At 56.2% G+C, this 22,522-nt stretch overlaps 1 protein-coding gene across 1 annotated transcript; it reads left to right on the forward strand.

The window, feature by feature from the left end:
- The first annotated feature begins 2,113 nt into the window (after positions 1-2,113).
- Foxo6 (forkhead box O6) lies at positions 2,114-22,522 on the forward strand. The gene is made up of 2 exons (XM_085686508.2): positions 2,114-2,666; positions 20,378-22,522. The coding sequence occupies exons 1-2, from the start codon at positions 2,253-2,255 to the stop codon at positions 21,641-21,643; spliced, it is 1,680 nt and encodes a 559-aa protein (XP_085542634.1). The 5' UTR covers positions 2,114-2,252; the 3' UTR covers positions 21,644-22,522.

The raw sequence follows: 22,522 nt of genomic DNA on the forward strand, positions 1-22,522 counted from the left end.
CCAAGAAGCAGGCCCAGTGTCAACTCCCCAGGCAAGAAGGGCATCTGTGAACTGTGGGGGGGTCAGCCCTACATGCTCCAAACAGAACCACCTGAAGCATGTATATATGAAAGGGATAGCCCACAGTTTCCATGCCCACCCTTGCCTTTGGCAAGTGACTCAGGCTGATGCTATGCCAGTCATCTGCAAAGATGGGTTGGCTCCAACCCTGGTGGGGGAGGGGGAGAGGCTCCAGTCTTGCAATCCAAGTCTTACTTTCACCCTTGGCAGTCATCCTTTCCTGGGTTTTAATCTGAGCGAAGGTAGTTTTTGGAGAGGAGGCCCGTCTCACTTAGGGAGAACACAGTTTTTCCACTATCCAGAGAACTCTACCAGGTACTGGCCAGGAAGGGGTTAAAATTTGGAATTCTAGTGCTGGCCATGCTGATTTGGGTAGGTTGCTACCCCCCTCTGGGCCTCAGTTTCCTCTTGGTTCAAAACAGGAGACTGCCAAAGGGCATCAATGGTCTGAGCAAGCAGGGAATAGTAAGGGATGTGCAGGGGTTGGACTTAGATGAGGTGTCAGAATTAGGCTGACGTTTAAGCTGAGTTTGGGTGGGGGCCTTGTGGATGGAAATGGGTGATTCTGGGCATACGGCATAGCCTGAGCAAAGGCTGGCAGATGGAGGGGTGTCTGGAGACTTAGCCTCCTGTACCCTTTGGGATGAGGTAATGGACTGCATAGCCTCTCAGGAGCTGCTCCCTCTCAGGTCACGTGATGATGGGATTAACATCTGAGTCCTCCTCTAGTTGTCTATACAGTAGGGACCTCATTTGTATCCGTTTGCTGTTCTTGCCATAGGGCCCTGAAAGGAGACAGGAACGACGAAGACGCTCAATAAATAAATACCCATTAAATGAATGAATTTCCTTCCCCAAACATTCTGAACTTGCTTCAAAAGTCCACATTCTGAAAGACATTGATTTGTAGCGAGGTCCTTAGTGTCGGAGAACTTGTCTCCGTCCCAACATAGACCCACCGCCAGAAACTCGAGGGTCGGGGTCCAAGGATCTTTTTAAATAGTATGCAGGATAAACCTCTCCCACAAGTTGAACTTTGAAAATCAAAGCTCTAAAATTGTGCTTGGAAGCGCCATAAAACCTAGGAAGCCCATTTGCACACGGAACAGGTAGGGCTATGACAACGCCTGGTCTACAATCCAGAAATTATTAAACCATTCCTTTTCCCTAGACCGGTCCAGGGCACAAAGAAGAGAGAGGAGAGTTAGACCCACGCTTGGTCTGGCTGTTGCAAAGAAGACTTGGAAACGTCAGGGGTCTAGAAACAGAGGGCGGGGCATTTCTGAGGGTGGTAGAAGAAGGGAGGGACCAGTGTTTTGAGCCCCGCCCCATTCCTGTTGCCCCGGGAAACCCCGGGTTGTAACAATAACCCGCTGACGCGCTTCTGGGAGGGATCCTTTGCAGCCTGTGGGCTGGGCAGTCCCGCTGTGCACCAATGGGAGCACTCGGGATCCGCCCCCACGTCGCCCTCCCCCGCGGGCCTGGCAGGGGGCGGGACCGCACCAGCTGCTTCTCGCCTGCTCCCTAGGAGGCGCTGTGGCGTGCGGGGCTTTGGCGGGGTCGCCCTTAGCGGGAGCTCCGCGCCCCCCACAGTCTGCAGGCGGGGCACCCAGTAAGCAAGGATTCCGCGGCCCCGGGTGAGCACGCCCCGCCTCCTTCTGCGCCGGGCCCGCCCCGTCCCCCGCCCATCCCGAGGTGCAGCCGGCGCTGAGCGCGGCAGGCGCGGGAGCTGGCGCTGGAGCAGGAGCGGCGGCGGCGGCGGCGGCATTCACCGGGAGGCGGCGGCGCGGGCTCTGGCACGGGCTCGGGCTCCGGCATGGTGCAAGCCAGCCTCGTCCCGGGAGAGCGGGGCCCGCGCGCGGGGCCGGCGCCCGCGGAGCGGCGGCAGCGGCGGTGGCGGTGGTGGCTGCAAGCTCAGACAGGCGGCAGGTGCTAGAAGCCGGGCTGGGCGAGGTGTGTGCCCGCTGGGCTCCCGGGCCGCCGCCCCCTCACTGCCTGGGTCTTTCCCTCCCTCGGTGCTCGCCAGTGCGTCCAATCCCCTGCCTCCGCGCCCCGGTCCATGGCGCCCCGCGGTTGAGCCGGCGCCGCCAGGGACCCCTCCCGCGGGCCTCCCCGGGGCGCGCAGATCTCAGAGCCGCGCGCCCACCCTCCGCGGAGCCTCCCTCCCTGCCTCGCCCGAGCCGGGCGGGACCATGGCTGCGAAGCTGCGAGCGCATCAGGTGGACGTGGACCCGGACTTCGCGCCGCAGAGCCGGCCGCGCTCTTGTACCTGGCCCCTGCCGCAGCCCGACTTGGCCGGCGACGAGGACGGGGCGCTGGGCGCAGGGGTGGCTGAAGGCTCCGAAGACTGCGGGCCAGAACGCAGGGCGACGGCCCCGGCGATGGCCCCGGCGCCGCCTCTGGGCGCGGAGGTCGGACCGTTGCGGAAAGCTAAGAGCTCCCGACGGAACGCGTGGGGGAACCTTTCCTACGCCGACCTCATCACCAAAGCCATCGAGAGCGCCCCGGACAAGAGACTCACGCTCTCGCAGATCTACGACTGGATGGTCCGCTACGTGCCCTACTTCAAGGATAAAGGCGACAGCAACAGCTCAGCCGGCTGGAAGGTGGGGGCGTCCGGGTTCTGGGCAGGCCACGGGGAGGGAGGCTCTGGAATACCCCTAGGGGTCTTGGAGTGCGCGTCCAGGGCGTGGGGCAGGTCAGTTGACCGGGGAGGAGGGGCGTACTAGCTGTAGCTGTATTCATTTATGTCCCCTAGGAAGGATGCGCGGGATTGAAGGTCTGGTAGGGTAACAAGGGATTACCTTTTTGAGATTTCCCAGAAGAATATCCCTAGCCTGTCCTTGAGGGCATAGCAGCATAACTCATGTCCAGGCCACAGACACGGGGGAGCCCCCTTCGCTTTTTGTGACTTGTTTCACCCTCTCCATTAGGGCACCCGCTTGAAAGAGCTGGAGTCGTGACCTGGGGCTCCTGTCTGCTTTCCCTCCCAAATCTCCCTTGCCCTTCCTGGAGCTGGCCCCATAATGAAGCGTGCTAACAGACCATGAGTCCTCAGTTCTTTCTATGGTGTCAAGAGTTCATCTTGGAGCACCAACTAGACGGGGTAAAACGCACGGCAGGTCACCTGAGATGAGTTCTTCATCCGTCAGGTGTTGTCAGCCCCTTCCCCGGCACAGCATGGGTGGGGGCTGCTTGGTAATCCCTGCTGGTACTTGAGGGAAGGGCGTTGAGGCCTGGGCGTCTATCCCTGCCCACTCTAGGCAACTTATCTCCCACCTCCTTGGCTTCCTGGGCCCAGATGCACTTAAGGAGCGAGGTACCCCTGAGGGTCCTCAGTGGCCGGCTGTGGAAAGGGGAGGGCCATATTGGGAGAAGACTTCGATGGGGGTCTTCACTGGGTTTTAGCTTCTAGACCCAGCTCTTCTTCTGGCCATCTGGTTGGGAAATGGGGCTAGCTTATGCATTTGGGGGTGAGGAGACTTTAGGGGACCACTTGTGGGACAGGAGGGCCACTATGAGGAAGACATGTCTGTGTCCAGAGATGGGGCTGTGCAGGATGTTGACTGGCAGCAGGGTCCGAGGAGAAGGGCAGGGGCTGTGGCCATGCATTGCTCCAGATGCACCTGGCTGTCCTGGGAGCCCACAGCTCTTGGATGGTGGTGTGCTGGCATCTTCTTCATCTCTCCTTGATCATTATGGGGCAGGGACACAGGGCAGAAAAGTAGACCTGAGTCTCATCCCATCAATTCTCCAGTCCCCCATAGCTCAGTTCCCACCAGCATACAACTTCCTCTCAAGTATGTCCTGCCCTTGGACTTGCTTCCCTTGTTTCCTGAGTCCACCTTCCTCTCCTTCCTGGAGATGCAGCCCCTATCCTCAGGGTCACAGAGTCCCAGTGCCTCCTCCGGGAAGTCTTCCCTAACCTGCGGTAGCTAACTCAGGACTCACCATTTTTTTCTGGCCCCGAGGCATGCATTGTGGATCAACCATGTGTGTCTCACTTCGCTCTCCCTCCCTCCCTCCTACGCCTTTGAAAGCCAATGTCAGGGTTGTTCTGTACCCACGGCACCTTATAGAGAGTCTGGCCCAAGAAGCCATCAGTATGTGTGTAGTGAGAGCAAAGATATGAGTAGGTGGTTCAGAGGGTGTGAACTGGGAAAGAATACCCGGACCAGAGTAGAAAAGGGGGGCTTCCTGGAAGAGGCAGAGGCTCCAACAGGTTTGGATGGATGATGGAGACCGGGGAAAGATGGAAGCAAGCACTTGAAACTAGGAGCCAGGAGCCAATTGCAGTTCACTGAGCAAGCATGTTGGGGCTAAGCTCTTCTTCTATCTTTAAAGTGCTCAGTAACCTGCGAGCTGAGTGTTACTATAACCATTTACAGGGGAGGGCTCTGAGGTCCAGAGCACGAAAGTCAACTTGCCCACAGGTAGAAAATGGGCAAGTTGAATTCCAGCCCGGGTGTGTCACCTCTCCAGGTCCCACCAAGCCTCTGGAAATAGTCTTGCTGCCACTGGTGAGCCAGCAGGGGTGGATATAAATCGTAGAATGTGATGGCGGTGTGCTCGGAGAGAATTGAGCCCCGTGAGTTCATTTCTCAAACTGTGAGACTGAGGCCCTGTGGGGTGATAGGACTCTCTTTCCTGAGGGTGTCAGGAAGCAGCAGGCCCTGGACAAGGGTCCAAGTCTCCTGTCTGCCCACTGCATGCAATTCCCACTGCACCACACTGCTGGGGACACACTGGCCCTCTCTGTGCCTCACTCACAGTCCTGGACTGGGGCACTGGGTGAGCAGCCCCAAGCTTAGACTCCTGCTCCTGGTCCTGGCAGAAAGCACCCAGACTCTGGAGGGAATCTAACTGATGCTGTCTCTTGCGTGGCTGTCCTCTGCCTCCCCCCCTTTACTCCCACAAGGTGCCTCCTTTTCTTTTCATTCCTAGAACTTCCTGCCCTTGAACCCCTTCTGGCACACAAGTCAATTCCTGCAGAGACCTGGAGGAGGCGCTGTCTCCAGCTCTCATCTAATCTCAGCTTGACCAAGGCTGGGTACACCTCAGGTGCCAGGACCAAGGATCCATTATTCCTTCATCCCTTTCATCCCGCCACGAAAGTGTTGTCGTTGAAGCCCCGAGGGGTACCAAACCTTGATTCCATGGGGGTGGGGACGTTCACTATGACTCCTTAAGGGAACCTTCTTCAGGATGCATTGCTTTGGGCAGCTTCCACATCCAGACCCTGTGTTTTGAGACAGGAAAGACTGGTGGGTGGGGCGGGGACTGGGGAAAGTGGGTTCCATATTCTAGGGAATCTGATGTTCCCTCACAGAGGAGGTTCCATTTGATCTGAGCTGTCTTCTTGATTAGGGAAAACTGGGGAGATAGTTTTGTGAGGGGTGCAATGACTATGTTCAAACGCATTGAGTAGAAACTGTGCCTTCTGGATTTGGGGGTACTTTGCAGTTGCAGACTGGAACCTAGGGCTCTCAGACTGGCAGGAAAGTGGTTCTGGAAAGGTGAAGGGGTCCCAGTGCTGCGAAAGACAGCATCAGGCTCAGACCACCCAAACCAGACAGAGACCTGGAGAGTTAGGACTACTTAGGGTTCCATCAAAAGGGCCGATCGGGGTCCTCTGGGGACAGAGAGAATGGAGCCTGGGCTCAGGGCTTGCCAGGAGTGTAGTGGACCAAGAGCTGTGATTCTGAGTAGAACCTCCCATTCCGGCCCAGCTGCTCCATAAACTCCACATTCCCTTGGCCCTGGCCTCTTACAGGAAGCCTTCCTGGCTGCACGGTCCTGCCGTTTCTTCCACTGAACGCCTCTGGAGTTGTTCAACTCCTTTTGTGTTTCCTGGCTGCCAGTCCTTGGGGAGCTCCCAGGCCAGGCCTGGGCGCCTCCCATTTCTGTCCCTAGGCCCAGAGGGGAGGAGCCCAGTGGATGGGGACTTCCCCACTCCCCCAGGGGCTGAAACAGCCTTGCTGCTGAGGGGTGGGATCAGAAAGCGGGTGCTGGCCCCATCTGGCCTAGGCCTGGCCCTGTAAGTTCCAGGTGGGGCGGGTCTTGAATGAGGGGCTGATCCCAGAGGCCAGCAGCAGGGTCCTGCGCTTAGACCTGAGCGGTGATTTGGAGAGTTGTGCCCCCTCCCCCCAGCCCGCTCCACCAGGGCGCCTTCCCCCTCCTTTGTCCTCGGGGATCCCCAGCCCCAAGGGCTTGTGGGGGTGCGAGAGGAGGCGGTGTGAGCCCCGATTGGGGGGGTGTCCTCACCCCCCTCACTGCACGAGCGAGGGGCTGGCAGCTGCCCGCCTCCTGGGCACGAGCCCGTGCCAGCCGCTCCTGGCACAGTTGCTGGCACGCCCGGCAGACTCCCACGACCACCTGCTCACACCCACCCACGAGCGCTGGCGCGCTGCGGGCCCTTCCGGCTTCCCGGGCCTCCCGGCGCCCCTCCCCCGACGCCGTGCCCGGAGCCCCCTCCCCAATTTTTAGCTCCTCACTAGACTGGCCCTAGGCGACCCCAGGCCCCCACCCCGCGCAAGTTGGGGAGTCTCGGGGTGGGGCTTCCGGGGACCTCAGGGGTTGCCGCTCCTCGGGGGAAGCGGGGCCGGGAGGCAGCAGACAGACCGACAGACAGGGTGAGGGCCCCGCCTGCCACCTGGCGCCGCTCCAGCGGGACGATGGCGGGCAGCGCCGTGCCAGGCGGTAATTGCAGACAGACTAATTTAAAGAGATGAGACGGTTATTTTTAACTCGCGTTAAGGTAATGAACGGCGCGGGGGGTTTGTGGGTTCGAAAGTTCATCGCCCTTCAGCCCCCACTTAATGCGGGTCGGGGGCTCTCTGCAGACCTTGAGGGCTCCAGCCTCCGGACTTACTCTGGTGCAGCGTTGAGGGGAATCGAGGAACTGAGAAGCAGGGAGGCCCTGCCAGAGTACCGGACTAGTGAGACCCATGCACCAAACACAGGTCCCACCGGATTCTCACCACTACCCTCTTTCCAGATGTGGAAATGACTTGTCTTGAGGTCGCATATCTAGCATATACTAGTCTTAAGTGTTGGAACTCAATTCTAACCCTCAGACGCCAGCATTTTCTGTGCCATTACGTAGGTCCGGGGGTTCCTTAGCTGTTGCTGGGAAGGGTTTGGATCTGGAAAGGGTTGGAGCGCACCTTCTCCTGTGTTTGAGTGGCAGCTGGTGATAGCCATCATCTGAGGTTTGAGGGTAGTCAGGAACTGGAAGTGGCAGTGAGCTTCTGGGGTAAAGATGCTTCCCTGACCTCTTAACAGACTTATCAGCTCCTCCCTATGCCTGCCTTGGCCCTGTCCCCCACTTAGGGGCTGAGTGACTAGGAAACAGAGGAGGATGGGGCTGATACCTCCCCATAAGAGCCCTGTCTACCTCCAGGTCACATTTTGGATCACTGGAGAAGTTAAAGAGTATAAGGCTGGATGCCAGTCATGCTTAGCCCCCTCTAACCCATTCCCCTCTGGACTGCCATTCAGGGGCAAGATACATCGTCTTAGCCTGGAAAGACCCTTTTTTTCTGGTGGGCAGTGTGCCCTGAAGCATCACCCACTCTGTCCAGGTGTAACCCTTTGTGGTCACTTGGAGTCAGGGCCAGTTAAAGGTGGACGGAACCCCTGTGGGGAATGTGATTCAGTGTGTGAGCTGAAGTCTTTGGTGTTCTGTAGGTCCAGAGGGCCTTAACCCAAACTCCAGAACCTTCAGAACTGTGACTTAGAAACATTTTGGCACTAGGCACCCAGGGGATCATGGTCCTGAAAGGAATTCTCACTGTGGACCACCTGTGAGTAGGGGTGTGGATAGTCTTGAACCTGAGCCTCCTACTTAAAGACGCCTGCCCTACCCATGACAGTACCCAGGTGGCAGCCATTCTGCGAGCACAAGGGAGTGTTCATGACAGCCCCAGCTGGCCCCAGAGCAGGCAGATGGGGGGCTTAGGCTGTTGGGTGGGCATCAGCTTGGGCTCTAGGGCCTGAGGGAGGGTGCTCAGGGGGACAGCTGGATCTGGAGCACCCCCCCTTCTCCTGGCACCCCGGTTACCATGGAAACCCACTCCTGTTTGGGAGGGTTTAGCTGTTTGCTGCCTTTCCCCACCCCCCAACCCATATGTGGAGGTGGGAGGGGGCCAGGTGGTGTGTGGGGGTGGGGCCTCCCACACCCTACCCCCAGGGCCTCCCTCTTTACCAAGAGAAACCTTCCTGGTCTCTAAGGGGGCTGCCTCTAGTGGGAAGGGGATGAGAATCTGGATGCAAGGCAGTCTGTCCCACTCATTTGCACGTGGTCTCCCATTTCATCCTTTTTAAGTCCGGCCAGCGATGCATTTGTGAGCCCATTTTGCAGTTGAGGAGATCAAGGCCTATCTGGGAGAAGGCAGAGCCTAGATTTAGATGCAGCCCTCTCTGTTTCTACCCTGTTCCTCCCATCTCCTGTGGCCAATGCTCTCTCACTCCCACAGAGTAGCCAGCCTTCCTGCTCCAAGAACTCCAAGATCTGTTTTAAAACTCTAAGGCGCCCCAGTTTCCCCTGGGAGCCAACCAAGCCCACACTACTCCAGGTTCCTGGGCCTTCTGTGGGACTTGTCCAGGCCCCACCTCCTGTGTCTCCTGACACCTCTCCACTCAGGCACCCTTGCAGCACCCTTCACCACTGACGCTGACGTTCTCAGCCTCCACCCACTGCCATCGTCACGGACCTACCCAGATAGCTCTCCTTGGTTGATCCCTTGGGACACCCTTCAGAGAAAATAGCCAGGGTGCTTGGGTATTTTGATTGAAGCCACCACCATCCAGGTGGTTCTGGAAGCCAACGTGTCTCATTGAGGATCTTTGCCTATATCCTTAGCTGTCCACGGCCTGTAATCAGAGAGTGCCCAGAAGCTTTTTGCCAGCACATTTTCCAATCCCCATCTCGATGTTTTGGACATGAGGTCTGAAATCTGTATTTTAACGGGTAGGCTGGGTGACCAGTCTTTCAGAAGTCAACCCTTAGATGATGACCTCCCAGCCTCCCCACTCACCCTGCGCACTCACTGTGGCTCAGCTGCTTCTCTACGCTGCTTCCTAGCTGAGTCCATGCTCCTTTTCCCTCCTCCTGCCCTAGAGATTTGGAACTAATGCCATCAGTTTCAGGAGACGGAGCTACTGCCCCAGCACCTACATCTAGCCCATGTATCCGCACCACACTGTATAAGACATGGTTGGAGAGAAGGGAGCCGCAGCCAGAGCCGGCACGTGCTGCTCCTACCAGCCTTTGATGCAGAACAGAGGGAGGTGTTGGAAGGTGAGACTCTCTGGGCCTGGAGTGTGAAGAAAGTGAAGTCACGGGCCCTGTCCTAGTTAGTTCCCCACTGATGGGCGAGCGAACATATGTACAGCCCAGCAGTATCTGTCCAGCCTTGGGGAGCCTCATGGGATACTCCAGTCCCAGCCCCCAACCTTGTCAACCTTTCCTCCCACTTCAATTCTCCGACACTTGCTTTAGCCACTTTAAAGTTCTAGCTCAGGATTCCACCGGCCATGTGCCAACACCTACAGTATTCTCCCAATGAATTTTCACGGTTGCTCCATGATACTGACTGGTGTTATTTATCCCACTGGCAGACGAGGAAACGAAGAGTAAAAGAAATCAAGAGGTCTCAGCTACGTGCGGCAGCACTGGAATGTCCCTGGGCTGGCTTCACCCTGTGCCAGCCCTCTGGCCAGGCCATTCCAAGCTGCCTTTCTGCCCCTGCAACTGTCTTTATGCTCTCCCTTGAAGTTTGACCTCGGAGCGTCTAGCATGGGAAATGGGCCCTTATTCCAGTCTGCCTTTCCCAGCCAAGCAGCATCCCAGAGGCAGGGGCAGGCCAGTTTCCTCTTTCCCTGGCTAACAGACCCAGGGTTGAGGGCTCTGTCACCCAAGGCTACACTACCGGGCACCTGCTGTGCCGTGTTGTCAGGATTGTACCTGACCTTGAGGGGCTGGGAGATCAGGCTTGGGTGACGACGACACCAAGAGTCCGGCTTTGGACAGACACAGTCAGGACAGGACAGAAGGTCAGATCACAGCTGTGGGTGTTTGAAGGCAAGGAGGTCAAACCCCTGGGACTCTTTGGGGGAATCCAGCAAGAATAAAAGCTGGAAAAGCAAGCATGACTTGGGATGGCAGGCAAGCTCAGACTTGGGAGTTGGCACTCCAGTGGGAGTGGGAGATGGGATGACACCAGCAGCTAAGTCACTCAAGAGTGACCTGTGTGGCAAGGGCACAGCGGGGCAAGACTAGTGGATGAGCCTGAGTTAGGTTCCAGACGTCAGGCTGAGGTCTCTGCAGCCATCCCGCCATGCCTTAAGACTCATGGTGAGACTGGCTGGGTTGTGTGTAGCTTGGGGACACAATGGCACCAGCAGAGCCTTACTATGCTCACTTTCTGTGCAGTCCGGGAATCCTCTGTCATAGTTTTCTCCTCTACAAAATGGGATGACAGGCCTATGGCCAAGCTTTCTTAGAATTTCAGGAAAAGCACCTTTAAAGTCCCTAAGAAGTCTTATCAGAGGTCACTACTGTTATTCATTGCTTTGTGAAGAAAGGAGGTATCTCCCAGTAGTCAGTATATAGAGTAGGACTCCCTATGCATGTCCCTGAAGGGCGTGTGTGTGTGTGTGTGTGTGTGTGTGTGTTAGAGGAATCTCTCTCTATTCTGGCCCCTGATTGCAACAATACAGCCTGTGAGAATGTTGACAGTCCAATCTCTTCTGCGGCCCTTAGTTTGATCCATTACTTTTGAGTCTCCAGAACTTTCCCTGTGGCCTTGGGAGGCATATGGAGCAGATTTAAGGCTTGGTGTGTGTGTGTGTGTGTGTGTGTGTGTGTGTGTGTGTGTGTGCAGGTGCACTGTATATGTGGAGGCCAGGTGTTGCTGTGCCTTTCTCTATTGCTCCCAGCCTTATTTTTTGACACCAGGTCTCTTAGTGAGTCTGGAGCTCGCCATTTTACTAGACTGTCTGATTAGTGAACACCAAGGATCTACTTGTCTCTGAGCCCAAGCACTGCAGTTGTGGCTGTGTGCTTCCACTCCTGATTCCTCTGTGGATGCCTGGGATCTGAGCTCAGGGCCTAGTGCTCCTGCAGAAACGCTTTCCCGTTGAGAGGGATCCTCAGACCCAGGGATCCTCATTTTCACAGATGAGAAAGCCACTCATCCAAGGTAATCCTCAAGCCCAGGGCTGCCTGTTTCTGGCATATTGGGTTCTCTTTGCCTCACTGCCAGGCTGTGTGACTTTTGGGCAAGACCCTTCTCTCTCTGCCTCCCGGTTCTCCTCCATCAACAATCTGGGAAACTCTGAGGCCTCCTCCTTCTCCCTCCTGTCCCCTCCTCTGTCCTCAGCTGGCCTTGCCACCACCTCCTCTTGTAACCTGAGCTGGGCCTTGAGGAGGAGGGGCATGCCCTTTGCCAGAGACACCTGCCAGCTAAGCAGATGTGGAGATGGAGGCCCCAGCAGGGAGAGTGAGGACTTAAAGTCAGCTAGGCCTACAGTGGGGCAGCCGCACTTAGCACACCCAGCCTGGCCTCTGGCCTCTGGTCCTGGACCTCACCCAAGCACTTGTTCATTTCTGCAGTGGACATTTGTGGTGCTCCGGTACGTCCTGAAAGACCTCCGAGGCTTCAGGAGCAGACAGATGGCAAGTGAGGTTGCTGCCCTGGTCGGAGTGGGCTGCCCTGGGAGCCCACTTATCGTCAAAATAGAGGGCCAAGGGCAGTCCCTGGGGGGCAAGGCCAGTGTCTGTGCGGGTGGCTGTGCCCCTGGGAGAGCAGATGGTTCTTTTGGCACCATGCCTGCTCCTCCTCTTTCTCCCCCAGGAGCCAGCCTGCAGGGCTCGGGCACAGCTGCTCGGCCTTCCCCAGAGCTGGGCCCAGGGCAGGGCTGGGTGAGGTCACTGCAGCTGCTCCCAGGGCCTGGGCAGGGGAGCAGGGAGGAGCTGCCTGCAGATAAGGGAGGTGATCAGACTAGAGGAATACCGTGCCAAGTCTGAATGACTTCATAGTTAGGGGTTCTGGGGAGGGGCAGCTGAACCAGTCGGTCAGTCCCACTTCTGATCCAGGACAACCTAGGAGCTTCTGCCTGGCCTAGGCTTCTCCTTAGAACTGTGGTTCTCAACCTTTCTAATGCTCTGACCCTTATGTTGTGGTGACCCCCAACCACAAAAGCATATCGTTGCCACTTCATAACTGTAATTTTGCTACTGCTATGAATCATAGTGTAGATGTGTGATATGCGAATTCACAAAGGGGTCGTGACCCACAGGTTGAGAACCACTGCCTTGGCAACCTCTCAGAGCAAGAGCTCTGGACTGGCACCCGCTAAATGAGGGTACTAAGCTCAGAAGGTTGACTCAAAGACTTGGTGATGTAGTCATAACATATTATGAAAAAAGTGATAATATTTAGTATATGATGATCTTACCCAGGCATGATAATCCTAGCACTGGGGAAACTGAGCCAGGAAGACTATGTGCGTCCAGGCTATATAGTAAGACCCTTCTTCAAGAAGAGAAAAAAAAAGTAGTCTTTCCCCCTAAATATGCTGAATTCTCCCTAGGAGTTAGGAAGCACCGAGGAAGGCAGGAGGTCATGGTAGCAGAAGCCCCTGGGGAAGCCAAAGGGGAGGCTCAAGAGGACCCTGGTAACCAGTGGCAGGGTCTTAAGGGTTGCTCATGCACCAAACATGCGCAGTCAGACACTGCTGAGGGGCCCCTCCTTCCTCCACACTTCCTGTGAGCCCCACAGACTTTAGTGGAAGAGACAGATTCAGTTGAACTCAGTCTGTTGTCAGTGCTGTGGTGGGGGCAGTCAGCTGTCTCCATGGCTTGTGGAAGGGGCTCAGCTCAGGCCTGGATGGGGGAATAAAACCTAGGGGGCAGAGAGGGAGGGACAAGGACATGGGAACAAAGTACGCAGAGGCACCAGAGGTGGACATTTATGGTGGTTGGAAGCCTAGACAGGTCTGCTGGTTTGGGGAATGTGACTGGACAGACTTCAGATACTTAAAAAGGTCCTTGAGTGTCCATCTGGAGTTGTACCCAAGCTTGGGTTCTTGTTGCTGGTTTGTTGTTTGCCCAGGCTGGTTATATGAGCTCTTTTGTGTGCGGGGAATAGAGGGGAGATAGGAATAGGGTTTTGTGATCTGGCCCTGACCCGACTTTATGTCTTGCTTCGTATTTGATTCCTCCTGGACTTTCGCTGCCCAGACTGTTCCACTGATGACGCTCAGCTCACTTATGGGCACCTGTGGCTCTTTGCCCTCATCTGCCCAGCCTTTTACCGCTCCTCCAATGCAGACCTTAGTACCCAGGACTTGCACATGACTTCTAGATTCTGACATCATCTACCAGGAAGCCTGCCTGGGCTGCACACCCCAACTCCAGCCCAGACAAGAGGGCAAGTGCCACCCCCACCCAGCGCGCTCGCGTGCCAGACTGTGGGTCTGTCTGACTCAGATGTGTGCTCCTGGAAAGACGGGTTCTAGGAATAGACTGAGGAGTTAGGGACAGGGTTGGGGCTACTCTTGGGGCTCTGAACCGGAAGGATGAGCAGCTGGATCTGGGGAACCCTCTCGGTGAGTGCTGGAGTTGTAGCAGGGAGGTCAGAGACCCAGCTGTGGTCTCTAACACTGAGGCTGCAGCTGGGTCCTTGTTTACCATCATACAGACAAGGCTAGTCTCCGAAGGGCCAGCCTGGGCTGCGAGTTTTGCCTGTGATGGATCCTGCAGAGGCATCTATCTACACCTGAGAGTGTTGGGTGGGAGAATGGAAGACCCAGGACTGAACTCACCATCTTGGAATCCCCCCTGCCAGGGACCAGGCTGACCAGAAGATAATGCTGGGGTTGGTGGCAGGCAGTGGGTACAGAGTTTGCATATCCTGTCTCTTATGAAAGCCAGGAAAGCCTGAGCTTGTGAAGCAAGACAGGGATATAGCTACTGGGATGGCCAGCAGAGCAGTGTCTCCTGCCACCGTGGGGGCAGTATAGCAAGAACACAGGTTTTGGAATCTAATAGCACAAGACCTGAACCTGGCTTCTTCACTTCCAGCCTTGGGGCTTCAACCCGGGAGTCATTAAACTCACCCGAGCCTCAATTTCCCCCCTCATAAACTAGTGGCCCATTCTTGTGGGATGATCGTCGAGATAGGAGAACCCCGCCTACACCTGGCATGCAGCAGGTGGTGCCTTTCTGCTACCTAGTACTAGAAGCACATGCCAACAACATGCTTGTGCAGAGCTGGCCCACAAGAGCAATTGTGCACACTTCTTCTCGGTTCTTCAGTCTCTGACTTCACACTGGCAGCTTCACTGGGCTATGATAGGAGGATCTATTCCACAAGGCAGCAACAGCTACAAATCAATCGGCTGGCTTTTCCCCCTCCTGGAGAGCTGGTTGCTAAACATTTACCAGCATACCACTGAATGCACCCCAGAGAGGGTAGCCTTCCATGCCCCCTTCCCAGGATCACAGGACCACAGCAGAGATCATAAAAGTTCACATCCCAGATTACACTCTGTGGGCCCTCTCTAGTCCTAGTGGGGACACAATGAAGAGTTGAGACGGTGGTGGAGCTCTCTGGTTAGGCCAAGCAATTTAAAAGGCAAAGTCCATAGCCTCTTTTTAGTCTTGAAAAAAAATGGCATAGAGTTGAAACATCATGCAGCCCCTTGCAGGCAGGAACACCAAACGAGGGGGCAGATCTCTCTTCTATCTACTCAGCGGTCCCCACCCCTCCGCCAAAACTTGGCAGGGTCTGGCCCGAGAAGTAAGATTGGATGAGGTTGAGCTGTTGGGGAATGAAGCTGTGCGAGGAGGAGAAATGAGGTTGTACCGGAAGATAAACGAGGTGGTACTGTCAGGGAATGAGGTGGTACTGGGAGGCAAGGTAAGGTGCATTATTAGATAAATGAGGTTGTACTGTCAGGGGGATGGAGTGTACTTGTAGGGGAGATGACGTCCTGCTGGATCGGCTGGGTTGCACCATCGGAGAACACCGCCACACCACAGGAGGAAGGAGCGTGTCCGACCGGGAGGATAAATGAGGGTGTCCTGCTGGATAAATGAGGGGCCCCGTCAGGTGAATGGAGTGCTGTTAGCAAATGAGGTTGTACTTGCTGGATAAATGGGACTGGTGTGCTGGATAAATGGGGTTGTGCTGTCAGATGAATGCATTACTGCTCGTGGGCGAAGGGTGTCCTGGGAATAGATGAGGGTGTCCCGATGGATAGATGAGCTGTCGCCACCAGATGGATCAGACCCTATCCGTGCGGGAGGCACCAAGGTCGAGGTCATTCTGACCCCCTGGAGCTTTTGGAGTGTCTTCCTGTCTAGGGGAATGTTGCAGTGGGAGGTCTGGGTGGGAGCCAACTTGGGGCAATCTAGGAGCAGGTGGAGGCCTGAGAGAGCAGCAACTGCCTGTGAGCCCTTCTTTAGCCTGCTGAGAAGTCTGTCCTTCCTTCACCGTGGTGGGCTTGACTTTTCCCACATCCCCACTTACTTCTCATCCTATTCTGGGTTTGCTTCCAAATGCAGTTTGGAAAAGTCCCTGTTGAATGCCAGCCAGGGCTTGTTCAATCAGATCCTCCTATGATCCAGTATCCTGCATGTCTGTCTCTCATTCCGTCACCGAACAAACTTTTAAGTGCTTAGTATATGCCAGATACATGGAGTACAGTAAAAACTGGGGTGGGGATAGAAATCACTGCCCTTACCAAAGTTCTATTATAAGGCAATCAGACAGTAAGTAAAACATGGTCAATAAATTACTCAGAGGCTGAGTATCCCTTATCCAAAATGTTTGGCTACAGATCTGTTTCTGATTACAAAATCCCTTTGGATTTTGGGATATTTCTATAGACTTTTAGCATTCCTAAGACACAAATCTGAAAGCTGTAACTTAAAAGTGTGCAGATTTGGAACTCGTCAGATACTGGATTTTCGAGTTAGTATTCAGGTCAACCTGTATTCACCCAGAAGGGGGTAGCTTTAGAAAAAGTCAGGCTGGGGAAAGAGGACGAAGACATGGCGAGGAAGAGGGACACGCTTTAAGAGAATTGTAGGAGTGGGTCCCAAATGAAAGGTGGTTGGGATAGAGACGTGAAGAGAGATCTCTGTGAACATCTGGGGGGAAGGGCACCTGACCTAGCAGGTTGGAGGCCAAGGATGGAGTGTGCAGGGTGACATCTAAGAGGTCACAGAGGGTGTGTGGGTTGTGACTTGGCCTTGGTTCACGGAAGCAATGGGCAGGGAGGGACCTCAGGTGTTTAAGCATCTCTCTGTAAAGATGCTGCAGGGAAGCAAAGGTGGCAGTATAGCTGTTGAAGGAACTGGGGCTTCACAGTACCTTGCCCCAGGGTTGAAGCATTTGTGTGTGTTGGAGCTGAAACTGGCATCTGGATCCTGTGTCAGAGCCCATGCACTTGGCCATATGCCATTCTTGTCAGGCTTCTCTCCCTAGTGGGTGGGCCCCAGTAGGGTATTCACCCAGGCCCAGGTTGTAAGGAAGAATGGGGTAGGCATGAATATAATCTACTGCCCTTTCTTCTGCCCCTACAGCATTTCCCTGGGGCTCCAAATCAGGGAGGTCCTATCTTCCCTAAGAGATCGTGCCAAACCTAGACGTACATGTGGGATGTGGGAGGCCCCAGAAGCTGAGCCCAGCCCTGGGCATCAAGGGAACTTGGGCATGCCTGGGCCGTAGCTGTGGTGGTGGGTTGCTAAGCGACTCCAAGAGGGAGCCCTGGTTACTGCTGCCTGGCAGAGGCATCTCCCTCTTCTACCTCCCTCACCTTCTTCATGGCCTCTGGCCTCCCAGGAGGCCTTGTGGGCAAACCAGAGTTGTCATCAGTGCTTGCCACTGGCTCTTGGCTAGGAGCTCTGATTGGCACCAGGTGTCTAGGCCCTAAGGAGATAGGCTGGGATGCAAGCGTTGGGCTTCTCTCAGGGGCACAGCCCTGTTGCACATCTAGAACAGAGCCCAGTTTAGCACTCAGGGGTCTAAGTTTCCACCCCACCCCAAGCTCCAGGCCACCTCTCTGAGTAAACCTGAGCAAAGCCTGGCACCCCTCTGAGCTCAGCTGCCTCATCCATCTGGCTTGCAGAACCTGTCCATGGGGCCTCATTCATGGAGAGTGAAGGTGCTGAGTGGGCGGGGCTTCCCCATGCTGAGGACTTGAGTGTCTAATGATTCAGATTTACATCAGATTTCATTTAGAAAAAGAGAATCCTGTTTTTAAGGGGGAAAACGTTGCAGACTTCTAGATGAGACCGTTTCACAAACTGTTCAGTGTCAAACTGGAAAACTCCACAGAGCACAGCTGGCCCAGGTCATCAGTGTGTGTAAAGGGACAGCCCTGGAGCGAAGGGTAGACTTCTCCTAGGTCAGACTTTGTGGAGTGGGTGGGAGGAGTTCCAAGCTGGGGTCAGGAGGCCTGGGTGGCATATCCCGTGACACCGGGTCCTGGGCCACCTCGGATAAACTCTTTTTTTCCCTGGGCTGTGACATGAGGCCATGACATGAGACCGGGGCTTGAACTCCCAGCTCCTGTCTGAGTCCAGGGTGGGGGCAAGGGGAGGAAGCTGTGAATCCTCAAAGGCCTTTATAAGGCTGTAAAGAATAGGAGCTTGTTTGAAGCACTTGCAAAAGGCTAAGAAGGAAGCACAGAACTTGTAGACTGTCTTGACCTTGCAGCCCACACCCAGCCTTCCACACGGGCAGCTCTTGGGCATGAGCTGCATGGGAAGTTTGAGGAACATGTGAGCACCGGCTAAGAGCCTTTTCAAACTCCCTGACCTTCCCTGGCCTGTAGCAGAATGGAATGTCCTCCACAAAGACCAACCTGAAATCATACTTGACTCTGTGCCAAACGAGCTGCGTGACCTTGGCAACTCACAGTCTCGGAGCCACACCCTTCCTCGCTTGGAACTAAGGATCCCTATCCTGACTCTATAGGGTTTGGCATAATGATTACAAGAGATAAGTACTTAGGGATCCCAGGGCCAAATGGACTGGTACTATCTAGGTGCAATTACCTGGCAGTGTCCTTTCTCTCCCCCACCCCCACCCCCGCCCCAGCACTCTGAGCTACATAAAGCAGTGTTGCCTGATGAACTTCCATTCCAGAAGGACTGGGAAGGTGGGAGGTGGAGCTTCTGGCAAGGCCAATAGTCCTAGGGGGAAGAGAGCTGAGGCCTCCTAGGACTGAACACAGGTGTGGGGGAGGGGCAGGGAACCAGGTGCATGGGCGGGCCAGGGAAGGGAGGATCTACCTGAGGGAACATCACTCCCTGGGGGTTCAGCTCCCCTCCTCACGGAGCCCCAGGAGAAGCCAGGCAGGGCAAGGCTGCCAAGCTCCAGCTATTGCCTCCCAAGTCCGTAAAGTGCCAAAGACAGCCAGCTTGGTGGAGCAGGGATGATGGACAGCCAGCCTGGTGGAGCTGGGATGATGGAGATAATACTGGGTAGGAGAAAGGATCTCTGGAGACTGATGGGGACAGGAGGCAAGAAGGAGAATCCTGTAAGATTAGTGGTTAGGGTGTGCCTAGGTGGGTTAGCAAATTAAGAGCAGATCCAATGACCTGGGCAGAGCTGGAGTGTTGCCTGGTGTCATTGCTTAGCTGTGGGGCTGTGGGCAAATTACATCATGCTTCTGGACCTCTGTCATGTGACAGATGAAAAAGGGTAATTCTGGCCTCCCCAAGTGATTAATGCCCAGCACAACTGCACTTAAGTCTTGGTGTTCAGGAGATGGTGACCAAGCAGGTCTGTTGGGTCTAGGAGTAAGTACTGACCAGACAGAGGCTTAGGAGCACCTGGAGTGTTCACAAACACCAAACCACACCCATTAGCTCAGGGAATGATATAACAGCCTTAAGAGATGGTGATGACTACAACATGCATTTCAGAGTAGCTCAGAGACTGATGCATAGCCATGGTTACACAGCCAGGTGGCCAGATAGCCAGGCATCCTGCCCGGTCCTCGGCTACACAAGCCCATGCTGTCTGCACAACAGTGTCTGATCAGGAAGGCCAAGGCTACTGGACAAGGGACCCAGCAGAGATTCTACACCAGGTTTTTGTGGAAGTTCACCTCGGAACTCTGGACAAGGCTGTCCAATGCACATGATGACCCCAAGGGCACTCCCCATTGACACAATAGAGATTCAGATGAGGGTATAGGTAGGGTAGGGGCACTGCCCATTGACACAATAGAGATTCAGATGAGGGTATAGGTAGGGTAGGGTGGCAGCGGTAAAGGCCAGGAGGTACTGAGGGCGAGCAGACAGACTCTGTGGAACCTTATTTAAGCAAGCTTCTTCACTTGTTTGAAGCTGTCTCCCTGACCGTAAATGGGGAATATGTGGGAAATTGTATAAAGGTCTCTTGAGAAGGGGGCTTTGAGAGCAGAGCTGAGCCAGATGGGTCAGAGGGACAGGCAGCCTCTTGAACATGAATAGCTCTGAGGTCTCCTTGGTCAATCCTGGGCCTCTGGAGTTTACAGGCACTTAGAGGAATTGGGGGTCAATTTCCAAAAAGTCTCAGGCTTATAGACTTATACCTATCCAGGGGCCACCCCCACCCCCCGCAGCCTGTTCGGCTTTCTCTGGCCAGGCCTTCCCACAAAGGGTTAACAGTCCTCTCTACCTGCAGTTGCATTTTAAAGACACGAAATTAAAGCAGGTAATTTATTCTCCCCACACACGAAAGAGCAATTAGTTCTAAACAGGGCTTAATCAGTCACCGCGAGATTGATTTCTGGAGCCCTGGGTTTTCGGGCTCCTGGCTTCATGCCAGGCTGGGAAGGGAGGGGGGCGGACAAATGAGCCGCGGCGGTGGCATGAGCCCTTACATAATCTACTGGGGGGGGAACCTCACAGTCTAGCCAGCCCCTCCAGAGGCTTGGCTGAGTTTGGGAGATGGGGTCCTGCTCCCCTGCTGAGGGGTGGCACAGGTTCAGTGTAGAGCTCAAAGTGGGCCATAGCCCTTAAGCCCCAGCCCTGTCCTCTGGCTGTATCTACGCGAGAGGTGGGACAGGGCAGGACGAGGTCATCTTTGGGGATAGATGTCTGGGTTTGTCCAACGTGGTACTTACACCTGTGCTCTTGTTTTCTTCTACTCCCCTTTACCCTCCATTAATCCTTCTATTTCCTCTCATCCTCCTCTGACTCCCCCCACCCCTTATTTTTTCTTCCCATCTTCCCATCACTTTCCCCTTGATCCCTTTAACTTCCTCACTTTCCTCTTTCTGCCACCCATGCCCCTGTCTCCGACCACAGAACTCCATCCGGCACAACCTGTCGCTGCACACCCGATTCATCCGTGTACAGAACGAGGGCACTGGCAAAAGTTCGTGGTGGATGCTGAACCCTGAGGGTGGAAAGACTGGCAAGACCCCGCGGCGCCGGGCCGTATCCATGGACAACGGGGCCAAGTTCCTGCGCATCAAGGGCAAAGCGAGCAAGAAGAAGCAGCTGCACCTGCCGGAGCGGAGCCCAGACGACAGCCCTCCTGGTGCACCGGTTCCAGGGCCCCTATCGGCCTCAGCCAAGTGGGCCACCAGCCCGGCCTCACATGCCAGCGACGACTATGAGGCGTGGGCCGACTTCCGCGGCAGCGGGAGACCCCTGCTCGGGGAGGCGGCCGAGCTGGAGGACGACGAGGCCCTGGAGGCCCTGGCACCGTCCTCGCCACTCATGTACCCGAGTCCCGCAAGCGCGCTGTCGCCAGCTCTTGGTGCGCGCTGCCCGGGCGAGATACCACGTCTGGCCGAGCTGGGAGGCCCGCTGGGTCTGCACGGTGGCGGCGTCGCGGGGCTGCCAGACGCCCTGCTGGACGGCGCGCAGGACGCGTACGGGCCACGGGCACGCGCCGGGACTCCCGCTTACTTCGGCGGCTGCAAGGCGGGCGCCTACGGCGGGGGTGGAGGCTTCGGGCCACCGGCGCTGGGTGCGCTGCGCCGTCTGCCCATGCAGACAATCCAGGAGAACAAGCAAGCCAGCTTCGCGCCCGCCGCCACGCCCTTTCGCCCTGGGGCGCTGCCCGCGCTGCTGCCACCGCCGCCACCCGCACCGAGACCCGGCCCGCTGCTGGGCGCGCCCGGGGAGCTGGCGCTGGCTGGCTCGGCCGCCGCTTACCCAGGCAAGGGAGCGGCTCCGTACGCGCCGCCGGCGCCCTCGCGCAGTGCCTTAGCCCACCCCATCAGCCTTATGACGCTGCCCGGCGAGGCGGGCGCCGCCGGTCTGGCCCCACCGGCCCATGCCGCAGCCTTCGGGGGTCCGCCCGGTGGCCTCCTGCTGGACGCGCTACCCGGGCCCTATGCGGCTGCTGCAGCCGGGCCGCTGGGTGCCGGACCCGACCGCTTCCCAGCCGACCTGGACCTCGACATGTTCAGCGGAAGCCTCGAGTGTGACGTCGAGTCCATCATCCTCAACGACTTCATGGACAGCGACGAAATGGACTTCAACTTCGACTCAGCCCTGCCTCCGCCGCCCCCTGGCCTGGCTGGGGCGCCGCCCCCTAACCAGAGCTGGGTGCCGGGCTGAGGGTCTCCTTGCGCAACTTGGGTGCCCCGGTCCCGTCCCCAAGGGGCCTCTGTCTTCCCATCCCGATCCCCGGGTCCCCACTCCCCCGACCCAGCTCCACGGGAGGAACCAGGAGCCAATCCCAGCCCAGCTGGAGACATCCCCTCAGAGCTGAGCGCAGAGGGCGGTGGGAGGGAGCGTCTGGGACACCTCGCTATTCCTGTTCGAACTCCTAAGACCTTCTGCTGGGGCCGGAAGCCTGGGAGAGGTAGTTGAGGTCCAGCTAGGTGGGAGTGGGAAAGATCCAGGCGGATGGCCCTCTGTGGATGCTGATGCCGGAAGCCACCTAGGAAGTGGGGCAGGGGCGTTTCTGGATCTTCAGTTCCTATTGCTGGGCCTTTGCAGTAATGTGCCGCATAGCCCACCCAACGCCAATCTGGTCCTCAAACGACACTTTCCCTCACTGGCCATAGGACCACCACACGAAGCCAGCAACCCTCTCGTTTACACCTATCTTGGTCATCCATTCTGCTCAGTCCTCCGGTCCTCAGCTACCCTCTGGTTCAGTGTCTCCCATCTTTGCCGGTCCTGGCATTTCCTCTATCCTGTCAGTAAACCCCACACTCCTGCAGTACTGGTCACAGCCTCTCCAACAGGTCTCAGTTCCAGATCCAGCCCCCAAATCCGACACCCCTTTCTCCGTGCCAGTTCTGGCCCCTCTCTCCCATATTTATAAGTGTCCGGTCGGGGCGGGCGGTGGGTGCGGCGTCCCCGGTGCGTATCGTAGGCAGTGTACTGTGGCCGTGCCGTCAGCGTGTGTGTGTGCGTGTGTGCCGTGTCGAGGCCGTGTAGAGTGCATTGTACAGCATATTTTCATGAATAAAATTGTTTTAAATATTT

This window comes from Myodes glareolus, chromosome 3 (assembly GCF_982192425.1).
Source record: "Myodes glareolus chromosome 3, mMyoGla1.1, whole genome shotgun sequence".
Lineage (NCBI taxonomy): Eukaryota > Metazoa > Chordata > Mammalia > Rodentia > Cricetidae > Myodes > Myodes glareolus.